At 40.3% G+C, this 16,676-nt stretch overlaps 2 protein-coding genes across 10 annotated transcripts in view; one reads left to right on the top strand and one right to left on the bottom strand.

The window, feature by feature from the left end:
- ERI2 (ERI1 exoribonuclease family member 2) overlaps positions 1-6,172 on the top strand; it is a 28,824-nt gene extending 22,652 nt beyond the window's left edge. For 3 of the 4 annotated variants that reach the window (XM_009430430.3, XM_003314997.3, XM_009430429.4), the window contains one exon: positions 3,307-3,849. In XM_009430430.3, the coding sequence (XP_009428705.1) occupies positions 3,307-3,399 (93 nt within the window). In that variant the 3' untranslated portion in view covers positions 3,400-3,849. Of the gene's footprint in view, positions 1-3,306; positions 3,850-3,963 lie in introns of those variants that run through there. The other variant, XM_063796808.1, reaches the window with a different exon arrangement.
- The window catches only part of ACSM3 (acyl-CoA synthetase medium chain family member 3), a 55,436-nt gene that overhangs the window by 13,683 nt on the left and 25,077 nt on the right, over positions 1-16,676 (bottom strand). For 4 of the 6 annotated variants that reach the window (XM_016929601.4, XM_054668304.2, XM_009430431.5 and 1 more), the window contains 6 exons: positions 13,784-14,053; positions 7,993-8,203; positions 6,454-6,661; positions 3,184-3,327; positions 2,911-3,067; positions 2,254-2,333 (listed from right to left, as the gene is read on the bottom strand). In XM_016929601.4, coding sequence (XP_016785090.1) covers positions 2,254-2,333; positions 2,911-3,067; positions 3,184-3,327; positions 6,454-6,661; positions 7,993-8,203; positions 13,784-14,002 — 1,019 coding nt within the window. In that variant the 5' untranslated portion in view covers positions 14,003-14,053. The remainder of the gene's footprint in view (positions 1-2,253; positions 2,334-2,910; positions 3,068-3,183; positions 3,328-6,453; positions 6,662-7,992; positions 8,204-13,783; positions 14,054-16,676) is intronic. The other 2 variants (XM_063796809.1, XM_009430432.5) reach the window with 1 other exon arrangement.

The raw sequence follows: 16,676 nt of genomic DNA, 5'->3' as shown, positions 1-16,676 counted from the left end.
GGCAGAACCCCATCTCCACTAAAAATACAAAAAGTGGCAGAACCCCATCTCCACTAAAAATACAAAAAGTAGCCAGGCATGGTGGTGCACACCTGTAATCCTACATGCTCAGGAGGCTGAGGCAGGAGAATTGCTTGAACAGGAGGCGGAGGTTGCAGTGAGCCGAGATTGTGCCACTGCACTCCAGCCTGGGCAACAAAGCAAGACTCCGTCTCAAAAAAAAAAAAAAATTGAGACGGGGAGAACACACGTGTATCAGTTTGTGTATTTTCAGGGAGAATAGACAAGAAACTGGAAACTCAGTTTGCCTCCATGGAAGAGGACTGGGTCACTGGGACAAGGTTTGAAGCAAGACTTTTCACTATGTATTTTTATATACCTTTTGAATTTTATGGCAGGTGAATTATTTCCTATTAGATAATTAAATAACATCAGTTTAAATATATTTACCTGTGATATGAGCTATAACAAGAAATACATAGATGTTGAGTATCCTTAATCTGAAAATTCAAAATCCAAAGTGCTCCAAAATCTGAAACTTTTTTAGCACCAACATGATGCTCAAAGGAAATGCTCATTGGAGGATTTCAGGTTTCATGTTTTTGGATTAGGGCAGCCCAACCAGTATAATGCAAATATTCCAAAATCCAAAACAATCTGAAATCCAAAAGACTTCTGGTCTCAAGCATTTTGGATAAGGGATACTCAACCTGTACTGGGTCTTCATCCTGGGTTCCTGGCCCAGAGCTTCTAAAACCTTTGTAATTTCCCAAGTGATGGGTGTGCTAGGAGTATCTTTTGTTCTAATATTTTGCCTTTGACTCTAGTTTCTGATACAGAGCTTCTAAATTCCATGGAATTTCCTGGGTAATAGAATTGTCTTTTGTTCTCATGAGGCAACTCTCAATGGGGCTCCCATATAGGGGTTGGTCACAAGAAAGACTAAGCCAGGAACAGAAGCTTGGCACTTTCAGCCTCACCTCCATCCTTCAGGGAAAGGAGAGGAGCTGGAGAATGACTTAATAATCAATCATGCCTACATAATGGAGCCTCCAAAAAAATCCCTGAAGTATGAGGTTTGGAGAGCACCACGTGCCGGAAAGGTAGTGCACCCCCACTCCACAGGGATAGAAGCTGCTGCACTTGGGACCTTGTGGACCTCACCCTATGTACCTCTTCATCTGGCTAGCTATTCATCTGTAACTTTTATCATATCTTTTATAATAAGCTGGGAAATGTAAGTAAGTGTTTTCTTGCACTCTGTGAGCCATCATAGCAAATTACTAAACCCAAGGAAGGGTCATGGGAACCTCTGATTTGTAGCCATTTGGTCATATGCGCAGGTGACAGCCTGGACTTGTGATTAGCATTTGAGATGGGAAAGAGTCTTGTGGGACTGAGTCATTAACCTGTGGGATATGATGCTGCCTCCACGGAGATAATGTCAGATTGAATTAAATCACAGGATACTCAACTGATGTTGGAGAATTGGTCAATTGGGGGAAAAGATCCCTTACATCTGGAGACCCAGAGTATTGAGTGTTGTGAATATAGTAAAATAGTGTTTGCTGGGAGCTGAGTTATGAGGATGCAAAAGCGTAAGAATGATATAATGGACTTTGGGGACTCTGGGGAAAGGGTGGGAGGTGGGTGAGGGATAAAAGACTATACATTGAGTACAGTGTATACTGCTTGGGTGATGGGAGCACCAAAATCTCAGAAGTCACCACTAAAGAACTTATTCATGTAACCAAACACCACCTGTTTCCCAAAACCCTATTGAAACAAAACAAAACAAAACAAAAACAAAAACAAAACAAAGAGAAACGGGGGTTGTTTTTCTTTTTGGATTACCAATGAACCCTTTCAAATGGAATCAGCAATAGAATAAAAGATATGCATCCTCTTTTCTATCTGCTGGGATAAGGTTCCAAATAGAAACAAGTTCTCTACTTTCTCAGCTCAGAGAAAGCCATCATCCAAAAGATTTACCATCTTCTTACCCATAACCACTGGGCTTAGAGCTATAAACATAGCTGAACCCTCACTTTCTTCTTGTTTGGGGGATCTTGCCCTGGTCACAGTAATTATCATTTACAGAATGCAGGCAAGAAGGAGAAAGAGGAAGAGGAGAGATTGCTAAATCCTGTGTCTACTGGCTTGGAGCTATGTTTCAGGCAGAAAGATCTTTTATTTTATAGCTTCCTCTTCTCCCCTCTCCCCACTAGATGCCTATTTACTAACATTTCTTACCTGGTCATATCATTCTGTACAAGCATTCGGTATACAGTTGGTGCTGAACAGAAGACTGTGATGGGGTACTTGGAGAGTGTCTGCAATTTAGAAAAAGCAAACTCTTGGTCTTACTACAACTTAAATAAGTGCTTAAATGTCTTTGGTTGACACAGCACAATTTAAACATTGTTTATGTTAATGTAAATACATTCTTACCTTTTCTTGTAGAATCATCCCTCAGTGTCTGCAGGATTGGTTCCAGGAATGCTTAAGTCCCTTATATAAAATTGTATGGTATTTGCATATAACCTATGCATATCCTCCCGTATACTTTAAATCATCTCTAGATTATTTATACTGCCTAAAACAATGTAAATGCTATGTATATATTTGTTACATGGTATTTTTTATTTGCATTTTTTTAATTGTTGTATTTTGTTTTTGGTTTTTCTCCCCAAATATTTTCAATATGTGCCTGGCAGAATCAGAGGCTGCAGAACCTGTGGATACAGAGGGGGCCGAGTGTATCTTTTCAGGCTTATTGACTTTCTGGATGTGACATATCTTAAATCATATTGTCTACTCTGATCTCTGCAAGTTGCTTTATTCACCAGTTCTGTCAGCCATACTGCTTAATGCATTTCTAAATATTGACCTCTTTGTGCTTTGGCTTACTTGCAAGATAGAAGTCGGCTCAAAACGGGGTAAATGGTGTGTGAATACACATGCTCCCTGGATCCACGGAGAAAAAACACTGCTCCATGCAGACTTTGCCCAGCCCGTATCTGAGGTATTCCACATCACATCTGAGGGTGTCAAATCTAGCCAGAACCTGGGAAAACAAAGAGTAGCCCTGATGTACATAGGAAAATAAATATAAAAGACCAGTACATAAGTCATCATCTTTGCAGTTTTGACACTTGAAGCTGCACTTTTGTGGAAGTATACCTTCCATTTACAGATAATCCTAAACCAAAACTGCTGTGGGTGTGTGCAGTCATTTTCGGATATCCACTTGTTCCACTGGTAAAGAATATGGCCATGATCTCATTGTGTTTTGTCTTCACACAGGTGTGGCTGTCACTGGCATGTCTGCAAAGGAAAAACTACAATGACTGCATGTTAAACACAGCATCACAGACTGTTACCACTGAAAAATTTTGAGAAGCTCTCCACTTGAACCTCTTCATGTCATGAATCAGGTGCCAGTGGCTTAGCTTGAATTACAGGGTAAAAGCCATCACTTTCTCTATCCTTTTAGGTGCTTTCTAGAATCAAAACTAAACTTTGTCATCAAAAGCCCATTTATAATAGCTGCTTTCCTAGCTTTTTATTCTATGATAAAGAAGGATTGAAGCATTTTTAAAACTTGAGATTTTTATCATACCTCCAGCAGAGTAAGGAGTCTGTGTGATCTTGCAATCATGGATAAGGAAGAATTTTCCCCTTCCCTCCCCTATGGATGCTTTAAAATGTGATTTTTTAAAAAATGAGTATGTTAATACAATACATGTTAGTAAAAGCCATGGGTACTGATGGGCCAACACACTACAGCCTACTGGCAAAATCTGACTTGCCTCTTGTTTCTGTAAATAAAATGTTATTGCCCATTCATTGAGGTATTACCTGTGGTTGCTTTCACACTACAGTGGCAGAGTTGAGTAGTTGTGATGAGACTGACTATACGGCCTGCAAGCCTTAAGTATTTATTCTCTGTCCCTTTTACAGAAAATGTTTGCTGAGGCTGGGCATGGTGGCTCACACCTGTAATCCCAGCACTTTGGGAAGCTGAAGCGGGTGAATCACCTGAGGTCAGGAGTTCGAGACCAGCCTGGCCAACATGGCGAAACTCTCTCTCTACTGAAAATACAAAAATTAGCCAGGCACAGTGGCACATACCTGTAATCCCAGCTACTCAGGAGGCTGAGAATCACTTGAACCAGGGAGGTGGAGGTTGCAGTGAGCCAAGATCGAGCCACCGTACTCCAGCCTGGGTGACAGAGAAAGACTCTGTCTCAAAAAAAAAAAAAAAAGTTTGCTGACCGTGAAAGATTGGCTTTTCTGTTTCCCACAAGAGAGTCTACATAGTTCTGGATATAGCAGACAATAAGATTGAACAGGATCTAAGCATCCATCCAGGGAAGAAAGAGTTCCAGTTAAAGAGAAAGAAAACCTTTTAGTTCCAAAGGATTATCAGACTTCTATACAAGTCACACATTAGGGCAGCTGCACACATACATATCAAGTGTCTAAGATGCACACAGACTTATCCAGGCATGTGGGGTTGAGAATGAGTAGAAACAATCAGGCCATTCATGAGAAATATAGAAAAGCTATTTTCTTTTCTTTCTTTTCTTTTTTTTTTTTTTTTTTTTTGAGACAGGGTTTCTCTCTCACCCAGGCTAGAGTGCAGTGGCTCAATCATGGCTCATTGCAGCCATGACCTCCTGGGTTCAAGCCATCTTCCTACCTCAGCCTATACGAGTAGGCTGGGACTACAGGTATGCATCACCATGCCTGGCTAATTATTTTTATTTATATAGAGAAGAGGTTTCACTGTGTTTCCCAAGCTGGTCTTGAACTCCTGGACTCAAACCATCATCCCACCTCAGCCTCCTAAAGTGATGATTTACAGGCATCAGCCACTGCGCCTGGCTAAAAAGCTGTTTTCAAAATCTGACAAAGCTACACCAAGTGTTCAGTCTATGATTTCATAATTATCTTAATTAATTAAAAATACTATCTATAGGCCGGGCGCAGTGGCTCATGCCTGTAATCCCAGCACTTTGGGAGGCTGAGACGGGCGGATCGTGAAGTCAGGAGATTGAGACCATCCTGGCTAACATGACGAAACCCCATATCTGCTAAAAATACAAAAAGATTAGGTGGGCATAGTGGCACGTGCCTGTAATCCCAACTACTTGGAAGGCTGAGGCAGGAGAATCGCTTGAACTCGGGAGGCGGAGGTTGCAGTGAGCCGAGATTGCGCCACTACACTCCAGCCTGGGTGACAGAGTGAGACTCCGTCTAAAAAAAAAAAAGTATCTATAGCTGTGTTCCTATCACTTCCATCACCAATACGGTTGCCCTCAAAACCTGAGGAAGGGTTGTCGTACTGATCTCTTACTAGAGGCAGTACATACAGAAGTGAGGAGTGTAGGCTCAGCACCCATACTGCCTGGGTTTGAAACTTAGCTCTGCCAGATACTAGCATTTGACCTTATTCAGCTGTGTAATTATAGTACCTAGGTTGCTGTGAGGTTTAAATGAGGTAATATATCTGAAGTCCTTAGAATAGTTTCTGGCACATAACCGTATCAATATAAGCTATGATTGCAATTATAACATTATTTTTATTAGAACCGTACTTGGCCTTTGGCAAGAACTCAATATTAGCAATTTTAAATGTGGTAGGAAAAGTCCATAGTTGCAAGCATGCTCCCAAATCCTTGAGTAAAGGTAGGAAGCTCATTCTAGAGAAGGACTTTGCTGCCAGCCCAATTCTAAGGCATAACCAGTACCTGGCAAGAGTTCCAAGTAACCCATGGAAGCACCCCATGCTAGGCTTCAACATCAGTGAAATTCACTATTATAATTGCATCCATTAACATTAAGCATTTTTTCTTTTAACCTGATACCAGTGTTGCTGTCAGCAAGGGAATGGGATAGCCAACACTGAAGGACTGACTGTGATCCTTCAGTGACAGGTGCTGGGAGCACTCTCTAGAGATTGCCTTGACTGAAGACAGTGGCTTTGTTAAAGGTCTTAACTCCTAGGGACAACCCCATCCAATTACTGATCAATGTGGGTATATAAAGGCCAGGACCTCTTGCTTTAGCTGGGAACAGCTTTGAGGAGGTCCTTCAGAGGTCCCAGTGGATTGACTGAAAGCTTTGTAGGGAATACATCGCAAATAAATTTCTTTCTCTGCCCAGTCCGACATTCTTACTCATTCCTCACAGGTGTTAATCCCAAAAGAACTCCTTAATAAACTTCCTATACACCAATCTCCAATCTCAGGGGATCCCAACCTACAAAAAGCACTCCAAGCTCCTTCCTACTTCAGAGTTTAGCACTATTAGTGCAGCAATAACTACCAACTGTTCCCTTTGCCTGTTGTTTTAATTTGCATTTTTCTAATCACTGCTGGGTTTAATATCTTTTTATTGTTGCCTTTCCTTTTGGGAAGCTGTTCTACAACAAGCGTGGCTACTCACTTCATCAACTCCTTGAGGTTCCCCCACCCCTCTCTGGAGTTCTCTGATACAATCAGCTTGGAATGCAGATTTTCACATTTGGATGCAACAGCGTCTACTGCTGGGGCTAAAACATCATTGGTGATAATGCAGTTTGCTTTTGAAGATTGTAGTCTGTAGAGAATGTCTTTCTGGGTCAGCTGAGTGGTTCCTGGAATTAAAACTGTCCCTAAAGGGGCAGAAAAGAAACAGTGTTTAGAAGAAAGGTTATTCTTCATTATGTTAGAGTAGTGTAGATACCATCTATACATTCTGTATTTCTCAGAGTGAGTTAGTCAGTTTACCAGGAAGATATCTATTTATCTTGCTTTCACTTATCTGCTTTTGCCTTTCAAGGGATTTCAGAGTCTATGACCCTTTTGGCTTAACATGAAAGCATGTTAAATACTGGATAATTATTCTTTATTTGAAGACCATCCCTAACATTGAGCTTGAAGAAGGTTTTGATTGAAAAGTAATATTAACCAATATTTATTGAGTATTTGATTATATGTTTTAACTCACTCAGTCCCCACCAAAAAAACCCCAAAACATAAAAGCTATGAATAACTTGCCCAAGGTATCACTTAAGTAGTAAGTGACAGTGCAGGGATTGACCCCTGTAGCCTGACTCCAGAACTGTACACTTCACCACATCAGCTGAGTGCCTGAGTGCCTCTTAAAATGTACATGATTGCTTTATGATTTCTTTCCAAAAGGAAGTGTGGAGGCATTCATCTTTTCTGTGGTTCTATTCCTGCTGGTTATATATTACACTGTAAGATGAAGTATAATGATTAAGAGTGTCCTGGAGCCAGACACTCTTATAGCTGGGACTTGGGACAAGCCACTTCACCTCTGTGAGCTTCAGGTTCTGCATCTGTAAAGTGATACTGTAATAATACTACTTCTTTTATAGGATAATTAGGGGATTAAATGAGTTAAAACATGTAAAGAACTTAGAACAGTGCTCAGTAAGCTTTGGGTATTATTTTCTCAAAGGATAAATGGACTCTCAAAAAGATATAGATCTTCCTCCTGGGCCCCACCACCCTTAAGTCCCAGACCCTTAAGACAGGGATGGAAAGCATTCACTTCACAATAGGTTTTACTCTTCCCAGGCGACACAGTAGGCAAGAAGATTGGGGAACATATGTCTGGCATTCCTGGACTCTTGACACTGGCTCATCCTTTCACTTTGGGAAGGACCAGGCCTCTCCATCAGGGTTCTTCAAGAAACCAACAACCAGGACCAGAACACAGGTTCTTTAGAATATCTTTTCTTTCTAATCAGGGCAACACAACAATTTTTGTGAGGCTGTAACTCTAAGATTATCTTTTAAAGATGTTCCACCTAGGGATAAGGAATTAGCCTACCACGGCCTAACTTTTATATAATTTAAAGGCACTCTTTGACAATAAGCCCACACCAAAATAAATGTATCATGATTACTTAGGTGTTCTGGAAAATCTCCCCTCCAGCTTAGTAATAAATATGATCGGAAAGCAAACATTACTAACCTGTTCGCAGACAGGCCACATTTGCAAGCCACCACTCTGGGACCCTGGGCAGAATCAGAATTACCCGATCTCCTCTTTGTAGGGAACAGACTTCTGAAAGTATATTGGCAAATTTTCTGGACAGAGATCCCAGTTCCTCAAAACTCCATCGCATCTCTTCTCCATTTCTGTTGATCCACCAGAAGGCTGGATTTGAAGGTTTCTTTCCAGCCTGAGGAAAGAAAAACCAGTCATTGATTTAAAGGTTGTTATACAGCTAAATTCTGGGCCAACTGATTCAATGGAATAGATTAGCTGAAGAAAGTTCGCAAGTCATTAGTTAGAACATGGATGGAGAATTTGGAAATAACTCTGGGGGAGACATCATCAAGATGGATGACTAGAGATGCCCAGTACTCACCTCCTACCAGAAGTACCAAGACAGTAAGCAGATAACTACATGACAAATAGAGTGTCAAAGGGAGAACACTGGAATTTAGCAAGGAAGTGACAAAACTCTCTGAGACCTGAAAACTAGAGATGAAAGCATAGTGAGGGAAGAAGAGCAGCTGGCCAGGATCAGCACAGAGCCCAGAGGGACTCCCTATTTTGAGGAAAATGTAAGTGGAAGATCCTCAGCAGTACACATTCCCATCACAGATGCCTGAAGTCCCACCTACAGGAGAGCCCCTCAGCCCTCACATGCCCTGAGCCTAGTAAACGCTGTATAGTATAGTATACTAGTATAGTATAACATTGTTCCAGAGAGGAAGTTCATACTAGATCCCCCTGCAACAAACCCCAGGACCCGAGCTGCTACAGCATGGCATCATTTTAGGAACAGAGCTACTACCATACTACATCTTGCCCTGGGGCCAATTGCCCCTGCATCTCCACATCCCTGGGGCCTTGCTGACATCCCCACACGTTCCCGTAGAGGGCTGCAGCATTCCAACACCAGGTGGATCCAGTGATAGAGCCAGGCCACTGGCACCCGAGCCTACACACAGCACTCTACACCCCAGGTAACAGGGAGTCCAGCACATCAAGAGAGGCTGCCCCAGGACATAAGGCACTAAAGCACACTCCCCAGAGCCTGAGAGCTGCCTTCCTGAGCCTGCTGCCATGAACATGATCTTGCCCCCTCTAGTGGCAGAGCCGCTTTGTGCCTGCATTGCCATCTGCGGACCCAAGGACTGGCCCATTCAGGCTGCCACTACTACAAGTACCCATGTGCACTGCCAAAGGACCTGAGGTCTGACTCACTTGAGGCTTACCACTGCTACTGCCAGTGCCCATGCACACTTCCTGGGAGCCTGAGGATCAGCCTGCCTGGGACCCACTGGAGCCACTGCTGGCACCCTCATGATGAACAAAATAACACCTATCAATAACAATCTTGAATGTAAACAGTTTAAATTCCCCAGTTAAAAGATATGGACTGTATGGACTGACTGAATGGATAAAAAACAAGACCCAACTATAGGCTGCCTACAAGAAACTCACTTCACCTGTAAAGATACACATAGATAGGGCCAGGCGCAGTGGCTCATGCCTGTAATCCCAGCACTTTGGGAGGCCGAGGCGGGCGGATCACGAAGTCAAGAAATCGAGACCATCTTGGCCAACATGGGGAAACCCCGTCTCTATAAAAAATACAAACATTAGCTGGGCATGATGGCGTGCACCTGTAGTCCCAGCTACTTGGGAGGCTGAGGCAGGAGAATCGCTTGAACCCGGGAGGCGGAGGTTGCAGTGAGCTGAGATCGTGCCACTGCACTCCAGCCTGGCGACAGAGTGAGACTCTGTCTCAAAAAAAAAAAAAAAAAAAAAAAAAACAGAAAATGAAGAGATGGAAAATAATATTTCAAACAAATAGAAACCAAAAGTGTGCAGGAATAGCTATGCTTATATCACATGAAATAGACTTTAAGTCAGAAAACATAAAAAGAGGCAAAGAAGGTCATTATATAATGATAAATAGATCAATTCAGCAAGAGGATATAACAATTGTAAATATATACGCACCCAACATCAGTGCACCTGGATATATAAAGCAAATATCATTAGACGTAAACAGATAGACTCCAATACAACAATGTTCAGGACTTTAACACTCTACCCTCAGCATTAGACGGATCATCTAGACAGAAAATTAACAAAGAAACATTGGATTTATACTGCACTTTGGACCAAATGGACCTAGCAGATATTTACACAACATTTTATCCAACAGCTACAGAATACACATTCTTCTCATCAGCACATGGCACATTCTCCAGAATAGACCATATGTTAGGGCACAAAACAAATTTCAACAAATTCTTAAAAACTGAAATCATACCAGGTATGTTCTTAGACCACAATGGAATAAAACTAGAAATCAGTAACAAGAGGAACTTTGGAAAAGTGTACAAATACATGGAAATTAAACAACATGCTCCTGAATGACCAGTGAGTCAATGATGAAATAGAGAAGGAAAGCAAAAAATTTCTTGAAAATAATGAAAATGGAAGCATAATATATCAAAATCAATGAAATAAAGCAAACACAGTGTTAAGAAGGGAAGTTTATAGCCATAAACACCTATATCAAACAAGCAGAAAGATTTCAAATAAACAATCTAAGAATGCACCTCAAGGAACCAGAAAAGCAAGAACAAACTAAATCCAAAATTAGTAGAAAGAAAGAAATAATAAAGATCAGAGCAGAAATAAATGAAATTGAGGCAAAATTATAAAAGATCAACAAAACAAAATTTTTTGATGAAAAACAAAATAGACAAATCTTTAGCTAGATTAAGAAAAAAAGAGAAGACCCAAATAAATAAAATCAGAAATGAAAAAGGAGACATTACAACTGTACCACAGAAATACAAAAGATCATTAAAGACTCTTATGAACAACTATATGCCAACAAATTGGAAAACATAGAGGAAATGGATAAATTCCTGGACACACATAACCTACCAAGATTGAAAACCTGAATAGACCAATAATATGTAATGAGATTGAATCAGTAATAAAAAAAGCCCAGAATTGGATGGTTTTACTGCTGAATTCTACCATAAGAACTAACACTAAATCTTTTTTTTTTTTTTTTTTTGAGAGGGAGTCTCACTCTTGTCACCTAGGCTGGAGTGCAATGGTGTGATCTCAGTTCACTGCAACCTCCGCCTCCCAGATTAAAGTGATTCTCCTCCCTTAGCCTCCCTAGTAGCTGGGATTACAGGCATGCACCACCATGCCCGGCTAATTTTTGTATTTTTAGTAGAGACACCACACTTCCTAACTTCAAATCATACTACAGAGCTATAGTAACCAAAACAGCATGGTATTGGCATAAAAACAGATGCATAGACCAATGAAACCGAATAGAGAACCCAGAACTAAACCCACACATTTACATTCAACAGATTTTCAACAAAGGTGCCAAGAACATACACTGAGGAAAGGATATCCTCTTCAGTACATGGTCCCAGGAAAAGTGGTAATCATATGCGGTAGACTAAGACTAGAGCCCTCTCTCTCACCATATACAAAAATCAACTCGAACTGGATTATAGACTTAAATGTAAGACTCAAAACTATAAAACAACCGAAGAAAACATAGTGTAAATGCTTCAAGTCATTGATCAAGGCAAATGTTTTATTTTTTATTTTAATTTTAATTTTTAAAATTTTTTAAATTTCATAATAAATTTAATAAAATTGGGCAGATCCTGAGCCAGAGTAGGCTCTGAGCCTCCCCTAGGCAAATATTTTAGGGATAAGGATATGAAAACACAGGCAACAAAACCAAAAACAGACAAATGGGACTATACAAAGCTAAAAAGCTTCTGGACAGTAAAGGAAGCAATCAACAGAGAGAAGAGACAAGATGTAGAATGGGAGAAAATATTTGTGAACTATTCACCTGACAAGGAATTAATATCCAGAATATACAGGGAATGCAAATAACCCAACAGCAAAACAAAACAAAACAAACAAATAATTCAATTAAAAAATGGACATAGAATCTGAATAGACATTTCTCAAAAGACATACTAATTGGCAGCAAGTATATGAAAAAATGCCCAACATCATTAATCATCAGGATAATTCAAATCAAAACCATGATGAGATATGATCTTACCCCAGTTAGAATGGCTATTGTCAAAAAGACAAAAGATAACAAATGCTTGAGAGGATGTGGAGAAAAGGGAACTCTGAAACACTGTTGGTGAGAATATAAATTAGTACAGCCATTGCAGAAAACAATATAAGGGCCTCTCAAAAAACTAAAAATAAAACTACCATATGATTTAGCAATCTCACCACTGGGTATTTTTTCAAAGGAAAGGAAATCAGTCTATCGAAGAGATATCTGCACTGCCATGTTTATTGCAGCACTGTACATAATAGCCAAGATATGGAATCAACCTAAATGTCTATCAAGAGATGAATGGATAAAGAAAATGTGGTATATATACACAGTGCAAAACTATTCAGCCATAAAAAAGAATGAAATTCTGTTATTTGTGGCAACATGTATGAACTTGGAGGACATTATGTTAAGTGAAATAAGTCAGACACGGAAAGATAAATGCCACATGTTCTTACTCATATGTGGGAGCTTAAAAAAATGAGCTTCACTGAACTTCAGCCTGGGCAACAAAGTAAGACCCTGTCTCTTAAAAAAAAAAAAAAAAAAAAGGAGCTCGGCCTGGCGTGGTGGGTGGCTCACGCCTGTAATCCCAGTGCTTTGGGAGGCCAAGGTGGGCGGATCACTTGAGACCGGGAGTTCAAGGTCAGCCTGGCCAACATGGCAAAACCCTGTCTCTACTAAAAATACAAAAATTAGCCGGCATGGTAGCAGGTGCCTGTAGTCCCGGCTACTCGGGAGGCTGAGGCACAAGAATTGCTTGAACTCATGAGGCGGAGGTTGCAGTGGGCTGAGATCACACCACCGCACTCCAGCCTGAAAAGAGCTCATAGAAGTAGGGAGTGGAATTGTGGCTATTAGAGGCTAGGAACGGTAGTGGGGAGAGGAGCATAGAAAGAGGTTGGTTAATGGATGCAAAATTATAGCTAGATGGGTGGAATAAGTCCTAGTGTTCTATAGCACTGTAGAGTGAAAACAGTTAAGAATAATATATTGAGTATGTTCAAAAAGCTAGGAGAGAGGATTTTGAATGCTCCCAGCACAAAGAAATGATGCATGTTTGAGATGATGGGTAGCCTAATTACCCTCATTTGATCACTACACATTTTATACATGTATCAAAATTATCTCTGTACCCCATAACTATGTATAGTTATTACATAACTAAACATAACAGGAAAAATAATAACTTTGGGGTCCTTATTTCTAGACGTTGGAAGCCATGTCATTTCTTTTGGCCCAAATCATTTCCCATTTAGCCTGATCATTTTTCTTTCCAATAAGTGAGAATTCTTGCATCCTTTATATTTTCCCCAAAGATTTATCTGTGCCTCCTTTTCTACCATTTCTGACTCTTGGAATTACTTTTCACTCTTCTCCTTTTTTTTTTTAAGTCAACCTAGAATTCTACATTTATGTAATACAGGGTCTCTCAACTAACCATGGAACTATTGACATTTCGGGTCAAATAATTCTTTGTTCTGGAGGCTGCCCTGTGCATTATGGGATATTTAGCAGAATCCCTGGCTTTTACCTGTTAGATGCCAGTAGCAACTGCCTCTGCCCCTATCATGGCAACAAAAATATTTCTAGACATTAGAGATGTTACCTAGGGGTAAAATCACTCCCAGTTGAGAAATTGTGGTCTGACTGGCCCTCCCCCCATACCTTTTCCTTATCAGTCCATTGGTCCAGGACATCTTCAGCAAAGTTGAAATACTCTGGAATCCCCAGTTTGAAGTCCTGTTTCATGGATTCATAGTTGGAGAAATTCTGAGGGGTTGCTGTTCTATTATCTTTATGCAGTGCCCTCACAGAACCAAAAATTGCTAGGCGCTGAAAACACTTGGCATGATGTAGCATCTTCATGGTGACACGAGCTAGCATCAGTCTTGTTGGAAGCTTTAGCACTCAGGATTTGAACAGAGACCAGTTCATCTAAAAGACAAGCAAAAAGGACATATATTTGTTTCTGTCCTGAAGGTAGCCATACCCCAAAGTGGCTAAGTTTTGTTATTAGTATTGATAATCATCATGATAGTACCATTTTCTGCGTACACTGTGTTCCAAACACAGTGCTCAGTGTTTTATATACACTTTCTTATTAAATCCTCAGAGAAATCCTGTGAAGTGGGTACTATTATCATCTCTGTTTACAGATTGAGAAAATGACTAGTAAGAGGCATTGGCTGGATTTGAACCCAGAACTATCAGGTCCTAGCCCATTCTCCAGAATACTGTGCACTATTGACACCCATATGCATTTCTAAAGAAGTAAAGATCTGGGTCACCCACTTAATCTCACTGAAAGCAAAGGGCTAAGCCTTCTTGTCTAATATCTTTCACCTGCAGATTTCAAAGTAGGGCAGAAATGTTAAGGAGCATTTTTCACAGTGGATAATCTGTAGATGAAGAAATCGAGAGTAGCCCAATAACAATTAGACATGAAAGCACTGTCACAGTTTATGAACTGTCTAGTTGATAGGTTGCAGTTCCCATGCTCTCAATAGGGGCCCATGCTACTTTTAAGTCCAGGCTTGGAGCTGCATTTAATAGAGATGTAATAATGGGGTTTTAACATTTAGGACTTTTGTCGGGGAGGCCCCTCTGGGCCATCGCCTGCTTCTGTGGGAAATCATTTGATCACAATGTCATTTACTTGGTTGAGGCTGTTAAAAATACAGTTCTAGGGATTATGAGTGTTTGAGATTCTCCTCATTATACTTCCTGTAATTTTCCAAATTTCCTACAATGCAATATATATTACTCTCATAATCATTAAATCATCATTCTAACTACAATTCTAGCTGTGTGCCATGTAAGGCAGTCTGGCTATGTGGAAGCATTTCTGTATTGATACATTGCCAAAACAATACATAATTGCAGATGTCAGCTAAATGGACAGTTTAGCTGACATCTACAGTTATTGCAGTTTTACCCTAAGCAGACCTGGTGTTTGGGCATCATGTTGATATAACCAATGCATCAGGAAACCTGGGTACTTCTGTCCTTCCCATTTATGTGTGTGAAGACCTGACAAGTCAGTGATCTTGAGCCCTCTGACACCATCTGGTTTCAGCTTTTTCCTTTTTCACCTGCAAAGAAAACTGGAGACCCAGAGAGGGGAAACAGCCTGCTTCATTCTGTCATACCAGAGTTAGAACTAGAACTCTGGTCTTTGGATTAAATGTTTTTACTATCATTCGACAGGATTTCAATAGAGCAGTGGTTTGCAGTCCAGCTGTACATTTGAATCACCAAGAAAGCATTAAAAAAAAACTCTGATGCCTAGGTCTTGGATCAATTAAATCAGAATATTTTAGAGTGGGCTCTGGGCCCATTTATATTTTTTTAAATGTCCTCAGATTTTAATGTGCAGCAGCCATGGTTGAGAATCACTGATTTAGAGGCTGTGATTTGTGAACCACCATCATCATCTTTATCACCTAGAAGCTTGTTAGAAATGCACATTCTCAGGCCCCACTCTAGATCTACTGAATTGGTAGATGTTGACATTTTAACAAGATCCCAGGTGACTGGTATGTACATTCAAGTGTGAAAAGCACCAGTCTATGGCATGATGGTTAAATACACTGGCTACTGAGTCATATGGTCATGTGATATGGTCTCCCAGTTTTGCCTCTTATGAACTGCATGACCTTATTTGAATTATTAATCACTCTGAACCTCAGTTTCACATTTTACCAATGGAGCGACTAATAGAACCTCCATCAGAGATTTGTCCTGAAGACTGAATGGGATACTGTATGCAAAATGCTTATCATGGTGCCAAGCATATTACTCTCTACTAGAATAGGGGTCAGCAAACTTTTTCTGTGAAGGGCCAGACACTAAATATTTGAGGCTTTGTGGGCCATATGGTCTCTGCTGCAGGTATTTAACTCTGCCATTGAGAGAGCAGCCATTGACAATACATAAATAAATTTTGGCATGGCTGTGTTCTAATAAAACCTTATTTATGGTACTGACACTAGAATTTCATTTAATTTTCATGTGTCATGAATTAGTGTTCCTCTTTTAGTTATTTTTTCAACCATTAAAAAATTTAAAAACCATTCTTAGTTCAAAGGCTATACAAAAACAGGCAGAGGGCTGGATTTGACCCATGGGCTACAGTTTGCTGATCTTTGCACTGTGATGTAAGTTCTACCAGAGCAGGGGCCTTGTCTGTTATGTTCCTGGGAAGAATTAACAAAAATTTCTTGGCAGGCTTTAGGAGAAAAGGCAGCTCTTAAGAATAGGACTAAAATCACTCTGAATCCCAGTTGCCCTGCGGTTAAGACCTTAAGTCTAACAATGTCATTCTCTTTGGCATTGGGGATTGGGTACAGAGGGAACTACCGGTCCCTGTTTTTTGCTGCCAAGTCACAACCTATGCTTTTGGCTGCTCTCCTCTTAACAGAATTAGCATCAGGTTTCCTTCAACTGAAAGAAGTTAAGTAATCAACACTACTTGTCTCTCTCTGTTTTTAATTTTTTTTCGCATAATATCTTCAAATGGCTCAAAAAAACTGTAAAAGGTACAGAGGGAAAAAAAAAT

The sequence above is a fragment of the Pan troglodytes genome, chromosome 18 (genome assembly GCF_028858775.2).
Source record: "Pan troglodytes isolate AG18354 chromosome 18, NHGRI_mPanTro3-v2.0_pri, whole genome shotgun sequence".
NCBI lineage: Eukaryota > Metazoa > Chordata > Mammalia > Primates > Hominidae > Pan > Pan troglodytes.
Note: the sequence above shows the minus strand (reverse complement) of the source record. Positions and strands in the feature narration are given on the sequence as shown.